The sequence below is a fragment of the Dysidea avara genome, chromosome 7, assembly GCF_963678975.1.
Source record: "Dysidea avara chromosome 7, odDysAvar1.4, whole genome shotgun sequence".
In the NCBI taxonomy this organism is placed as follows: domain Eukaryota; kingdom Metazoa; phylum Porifera; class Demospongiae; order Dictyoceratida; family Dysideidae; genus Dysidea; species Dysidea avara.
In genome coordinates, this window is record NC_089278.1 from 3,001,889 (window position 1) to 3,008,590 (window position 6,702).

The 6,702-nt window shown below is 39.9% G+C and overlaps 2 protein-coding genes across 2 annotated transcripts; one reads left to right on the top strand and one right to left on the bottom strand.

Moving 5' to 3' along the window:
• The first annotated feature begins 237 nt into the window (after positions 1-237).
• LOC136259882 (T-box transcription factor TBX4-like) lies at positions 238-1,653 on the top strand. Its single transcript, XM_066053437.1, has 7 exons — positions 238-395; positions 446-583; positions 640-913; positions 961-1,119; positions 1,184-1,292; positions 1,341-1,492; positions 1,550-1,653. Exons 1-6 carry the CDS (start codon positions 238-240, stop codon positions 1,484-1,486), a joined length of 984 nt encoding a protein of 327 aa, XP_065909509.1. The 3' UTR covers positions 1,487-1,492; positions 1,550-1,653.
• Positions 1,654-2,673: 1,020 nt separating this feature from the next.
• On the bottom strand, positions 2,674-6,565 carry LOC136261695 (uncharacterized). The gene is made up of 10 exons (XM_066055743.1): positions 6,394-6,565; positions 6,245-6,337; positions 6,048-6,190; positions 4,096-4,170; positions 3,950-4,047; positions 3,636-3,909; positions 3,214-3,391; positions 3,118-3,161; positions 2,966-3,069; positions 2,674-2,914 (listed from the first exon to the last, which is right to left on the bottom strand). Exons 1-10 carry the CDS (start codon positions 6,512-6,514, stop codon positions 2,776-2,778), a joined length of 1,269 nt encoding a protein of 422 aa, XP_065911815.1. The 5' UTR covers positions 6,515-6,565; the 3' UTR covers positions 2,674-2,775.
• Between the last annotated feature and the right edge of the window lie 137 nt (positions 6,566-6,702).

Here is a 6,702-nt window from a genome sequence, read left to right on the forward strand (position 1 = left end):
TTCACGCAAAGGAGATGTTGAGTAGCTGGTATGCGTTGAGGTTGTGACCTTTCAAAGTAGGCCGCCACATTATTCTTAGAAATTAACGAGTGGGTCACCAAAGTGCCGCTTCGCGCAAGTTAATTACGTCACTACTTGCTGGCTGTGGCAAATTTTGCAGGACAGACAAACGTGTTAATTCAAGCAGCAAATAAATTGAAAACTGTGTGGCTGTCTTTTAAGTTTTTAATCGTAAAGATGACAGCTCAAGCTATGCTGGAAAGCTATCGCAGCACCTCAGAAGTCTCGTTAATGTCCTCTATTCCTACCTACTCGAGTAGTAGCCGCAGTAGTAGCAGTCAGGATTTAAGCATCATCAGTGGTGAATGCGAAAATCGTCGTGACATTGCATCGACGTAAGTGTCAACTCAATCGTGCCAGTACTGTCAATCATTGTACTACTCAGGTTGTCCGATGGCGGAACTGAAGTGTCAAGTGGAGCCAGTGGATCAGGACAGACAGTTCATGTCTCCTTGCAAGAGAACGAATTGTGGAAACTGTTCTATCTCGTTGGTAATGAAATGATTTTGACCAAAGCTGGCAGGTAAGAATTATTGTGTATGTATTTCAGCACCACAATTATAGCTACATGCTTTACAGGAGGATGTTTCCTTTTGTCGTCGTTACTCCGTCGGGACTCAAGCCAGGAGCTCTTTATAGCGTTGTATTACACATAGTCTGTGCAGACAGCTTCAGGTATAAATATACGGACTCCAGATGGCACAGCATTAACAAAACAGATGTGACGCATGACGAAAGTCAAATGAAGTATCAGCACCCATTTACCCCTGCACTGGGAGAACACTTGAATAATCATCCATTAGATTTCAAGACCATGAAATTGACACACCACTCAACAAGCAAGAATGGAGACGTGAGTACAATGTTGTTGATACAATTTCTGATGTCTATCACTATCAGGTTTTATTAAACACAATGCACAAATATTTGGTGGAGGTACACATTGAAGAAACATATGGTGAAGAATGTCACCCCCAAAACGATGTTGAGAAAGCAAGCTATGTCTTTAGATTCCCAGTCACTACCTTTATTACTGTAACTTCTTACCTTTCACCACAGGTAATTACATCACAAAAAAATCATATTACTAATTATGTAGAATGTAATCAATCTTTACCTCTAGTTAGCACAATTGAAGGTGGATCACAACCCCTTTGCTAGAGGTTTCAAGAACAAACCAGATGAGCAGAATTTAATACCAACAATTATCTTCCCTCCTCCAAACCCACATGGTTAGTACCATACAGTGTATGATATGTATACTATTGGTGGTATTCTAGGTCTGCCAATTGCATCACTGCAATCTTTCCTGACTGCCATAAACCCAGCTCCAGTAAATTTCTACCCTAGTCTTACCACTTACTACCCAGATCCTTATAACTATCCAGTCCATTATTCAGTCAGTAATGAAGAGCAGCAAAACTGAATACAAGTAGTTGACGTTTATAAATTTATAGTAAATGAATTTTGTGTGTTGTTTGATTATCAGGAATTGTTTGGCAAATTTTATTAATAAAGCTAGCACTTATTTGGGAAATGGGTTGCTCAATACTGACATTATTTATAGAAGAATGCAGTCATGATGATATTCAGTGGCAGGATTAATTTTAGACAAGAGTCACCAAATCCTCATCAATCAATTACTCAATACATTTTATAATAGTATTAACAGTATACATTTCTTGCACAATATTGCTTGTAATACGTATGATTACAGCTGTACAGGAAAGTTACATGTTAGTATCAAGATAGTACTAATATTAACTCTTGTTAGTATGTGCCACAATAATCGTAGGAATGGAATGCGAGACAAAAGGTGTGTGTTGTGCAATGCATTTAAAAAAATGTTATTTGAATCACTCTAATAGAACATACACTTGCTTTGTAGTCATTGGTTGATGTGCATTAGTGATTTATTATTGATACTGTGCAGGCCTCCATTAGGGAGTATAAAGCACAGATACACACAAGAAAACATATAAGCACAAAGCATACAACATTTTAGTCTATAGCTGGGTTAATACAAAAATAGTCTACAATCCTTTTCTTAAAGTCATCTATATTACTTGCTTCAATTACAGTAGCTGGGAGGCTGTTCCATATTTTAATAGTGGCAGGAAAAAATGAGTGAGAATAAACGTTTAAGTGAGCTGACACCTGTCTGAATCTCTGAGAGTGCCCTCTTGTTATTGACCATAGGCGTAGCAACCGGGGGGGGGGGGGGGGGGGGGGGGAGGCTGGAGCCCCCCTTGCGATTTTCTGATTGTAAATGCAAAAAAGATCGAGATACTCTAATAGAGCAGTCAGTTACTCTAATAAAGCAGTTACTCAGAGAAGCAGCATAGCAAACTATGAAGTTGTGAATAAGGATTTTTATGATCTTTAGCAGTGATACAATCTATATTACTTAGTGGAGGGCAGCCCTTCTTAGTAGGTGTTGACCTTTTTTTTTTGTGCTCTTCAACACCAAATAGAGCCCCCCCTATCTAAAAATGTCTTGCTACGCCTATGTTGACATACTTACCACTGTACATGGTGTAGTTTGCAATAAACGGGATCCATGTAACCACCACAAGCTAGTTTTTGCAAAGATACAACTATGCATTTCCAGAGTGAAGTGCCATTGCATTTATAAACTTAAACTAGTACACCATTTGCATGTAATGACTGGTGTGTCAGTCATTTATTCACTTAATTCACCACACACTTAAGATGTTACAGTTTACTGGAAGGTTGACTGTCACTATTACACAACATGTCTGCTACCACATTCAGTCGGTCTTGTCCCCATAACACCACACCTCCATCATTGACTTGGAAACTTGGCACTCCACACAACCCGGTATCAACAGCCCTACAACAACCACGATGGTTACAGTTATATGAACAGATGTAGTGATCATACCTTTTTGTGTTCTCCTTTAGTTGTTCTTTCACTGATGGAGCATTCGCTTTCTTTATCAAATGGTTAACATCAAACCCTCCATGTTGCAATACCTCTCTTAGAACCTTTCATAATAATCAATTGGTAAATGTGATTGACAACTAGATACTCACATTTTCATCGCCAATATTTTTGTTATCCCGCCAAGCTGCCTCATCTACAAAAATTTAAACAGTAACAGCTAATTAATTTGTACTATGGTAACATACACAAATGTCTTATCAGTTTTGGTTCATTGTTACCAGCTATGGTGACTCTTAATGGTTGTACTGTACGTATGGGGAAAGTGGATGGCCATTGCAGCTTCACGTTATGATAGTCAGCCCAATCTCTCATATCTTGTGCCATGTATTGCCTTTTCACTTCAGGCATTGCCATCAATGGTACCTACCACATTGTACATATTGTATTGTATTGTATTAATGCTTTACAGTGACCAGCACTGAAGGTCTGCAGCAACATGTGCTGCAGCCTTAGGATTACCTAACCTAATTTCAAGGACTTAGACTTAGTGGCTTATAGCTGAAAAGGTGTAACAGAAAAGGGGCCAAAGTAAGGAAAAAAATCCCTCCAACCCCAGGAATCGAACTGCAGGTCATGGAATATGCAAAGCATCACTGAACTGACTAACCATTGCAGTACCAATCTCTTTAAACAATGCTCCCAATAAAATAGGAACATACTCCACAGTAATATTCATTGGCTGCATAGAGCGTATGAAAGTGTCCAGTTGCATGGCAGCTAGATAGCTCCAGGGACTGGCATAGTCCAGATAATATGTCAATTTTCCTGTACCAGGTCGGGGGGTGGTGAGTTGTAAAGGTGCTGCGGTCATGTCACCAAAGTAACGTTCTACTAGGAACATCCGGTCTACACCCCAGAATAGACGATCTCCTACCCAGAAACTGGCACCAAATATTTTACCAAGTAATTGTCACCCCTTACCCAGGCACACCAAATGCTCCGTGTTTCAATGCATCATCTGTGTTACTTCTTAGTAAATCAGAGGCCTCAGATGATTGTACCAAATTTGACACATCAACCTGAATTACATACAAACTGATCAACACACAGATACATACTCTATTCACCTCCCACTCATGTTTATTTGTCAACTGTTGCAACAGTTGCAAGTTCGTCAGTTCCTCTCCATCACACCAGTAAGCCTACAAATTGAAGGATTTCACGAAATGGTATAGTTGGGATTTATGTGTGAGAATCAAGTAACCAAATGTGTGTTGCACTGATACGAGACTTTACTGATATTCTGATAGACATTTTCAAACTACAGGAATGTGTACCAACAAATTTTGCTATAAATTTGATAATAAAGGACCCATTGTGGCACATCTTCAGTAGAGTGAGAATAGTGGCACAACAATAACTGACAATGCATTTCAGTGGCAACAGCAATGTTATAATGTGTTGAGGAACATGTTATTAGCTGAACAAGAGCACGTTTGTGAACTTGCATAATTATATCTGCTGCTGTTTTTCCTGATTGAACACCAAAAACCTGCAAGTTGCTGATATTGATATGCAAAAGATAAAGAGCATATTTATTTATTTATTTTTTGTACAATTTACAAGACATGGTTGATTTTGTCTGTATATGCAATTTGGGAACCACAATTAGTCTCACGTAGCCAGACCCTTTTCTTTCTTTTGTGTGGGGGTGGGGAAAGAAAAGGATTTGGTGAACAAAGTATAGCATCGTCGTTGGCCTATCCTGAGATCATGGGGATTCTACTGCACAGCTTCCAGATTGTTTGTGGGTGAGAATCAGTGGCGTAGCCAAACCCGGGCAAGCCAGGGCATTGCCCGGGCATCAAACTTCTTTGCCCCACCATCAGCTTCTAGAGTAATTATAAAGACGTGGGCTGGATAGCTCGAGATTTTGCTAAAGTTACTTAACTAGTCACTGTACAAGAATAAGTATAGCACAACTTATACAACACTCACAGTGCCATTTTCGCCGATGGTTTCCTTCTTTTTGGCTAAACAGAGATGGGGTTATCCAAGGGATTTTCCCTACGAGTAACTTGATTGTGCACAAATAGAGGAGGTAATAAATAGAAGCAAGATCACGTGATTACAAAAAACTGCACAGTATTGTGGCAAGGAGTGAAGGACAAAGAATTGGTTTCACTATAGTGGGCTGGACGGTTTACATTTGGATTAAGTGATCACGGTAGCTATTGGTGTGGTCAAAACTCGGGAGGCAAAGCAATCTAGAGGTATTTGTGAAATTAGCACCCATCTATCCATGTGGATACTGCTCAGTACAAACGGTATGGAGTACTTGTTCAGTCAGCAATTCTTTTCTTTTTGTTTCTACTTTTCTAGGCTAACAACTGTAGTGGCAGAGCATAGTCATCACGTGATAGAGTGCCTCGTGCTTTAATTGAAGAATCTTTGTAGTCTGGTATTAAGACACATGTAGCTAGATGTATGTAATAGGTTAGAAGGCCAATAGCTAGCTAGGCGTTCGCTTCTATTATGTTGATATTAGTCATCTTGCATACAGTAGTGTAGGATGATACATAATGCATTTTAAAAATGTTATATTGATGTCCATATGAAGATGGGCATGTGTACGTGTGTTGCATGGGAAATGGCTTGCCCACCCATTGCCCAGGCATGGCGAAAAGTCTGGCTACGCCACTGGTGAGAATGATGTGTTTTGCTAACCGTTGCGTTATTTGCATTCTGTTGCCATAGATATAAAAGCAGTGGCTATGGTAATAGGGTGCAAAGATCATCAGATCACGCTTTATATCTATGGCAACAGGACGCAAATGATGCAACGGTTAGCAAACACGTCATTCGCACCCACAAACAACCCGGAAGCTGCGCAGTAGAATCCCCACAATCCAATGATGATGCTATACTATGTTCACCAGACCCTTTTCTTTCCCGCCCCCACATAAAAGAAAGAAAAGGGTCTGGCTACACAAGACTAAACCACTTTCTTGCTCCCTAAGAAGCTACTTTTGTCAAGGTAGGCTTCAATTTCTGATCTCGTACACATTAGAAACCATACTTTGTAGAGTGAATGTGTTATCCTGGACCGGGTGTACATGTCTGGACAAGATGCTAGTAACCTCATGGCATACAGAGTTTTCTGAGGATGAGATGATGGCATAAGGGCAGGCACACCATTACGTCGTGCCACTAGCTCCAGATCTATAATATAGAAACACTTATTAAACAAATAGTGTAATAGCCACACCCACCCACCGTTCATTACAATTGAACGTTTGGCGTCACTCATGACATCAGTAGCTGAACCAGCCTTACCCTGAGGGGCACTTGTACCGCTGTATAAACCAGCTAACATAATTGTGAACATATTAAAACAGTGGCTGCTTCAGAAATGAGTCACTTACCCAATAGAACTGGTTTCCAGACAAGTTTAACACAACATCTTGCCGCTAACTTCTCTACCAAAGTACTGGCCACGTAGGCAAAAGGGCAGACCACATCGTAATAAAACACCAGCTCCTTCATCCTATAAACGTCACGTGATATAATCTCGTAGGGTATAACCCTAGTCTTTATTTGGAAATCACTTTTGATCTATCATAATTTTTATAGGGACGTATATAGACCTATGCCATCTATTAATGCATCGATTGGAAGATCGTGTGAAATATAAAGCGGAGTCAGACTACGAAAGTATTAAATATCATGCACTC

Coding starts and splice junctions, on each gene's coding strand:
- LOC136259882 (XM_066053437.1), top strand. CDS start 238: ATGACAGCTCAAGCTATGCTGGAAAGCTATCGCAGCACCTCAGAAGTC. Junction 396..445: donor CGTCGTGACATTGCATCGAC/GTAAGTGTCAAC, acceptor TGTACTACTCAG/GTTGTCCGATGGCGGAACTG. Junction 914..960: donor CAACAAGCAAGAATGGAGAC/GTGAGTACAATG, acceptor TATCACTATCAG/GTTTTATTAAACACAATGCA.
- LOC136261695 (XM_066055743.1), bottom strand. CDS start 6,514: ATGAAGGAGCTGGTGTTTTATTACGATGTGGTCTGCCCTTTTGCCTAC. Junction 4,171..6,047: donor TAACACATTCACTCTACAAA/GTATGGTTTCTA, acceptor TTCAATTTGTAG/GCTTACTGGTGTGATGGAGA. Junction 3,070..3,117: donor AAAATATTGGCGATGAAAAT/GTGAGTATCTAG, acceptor TTATTATGAAAG/GTTCTAAGAGAGGTATTGCA.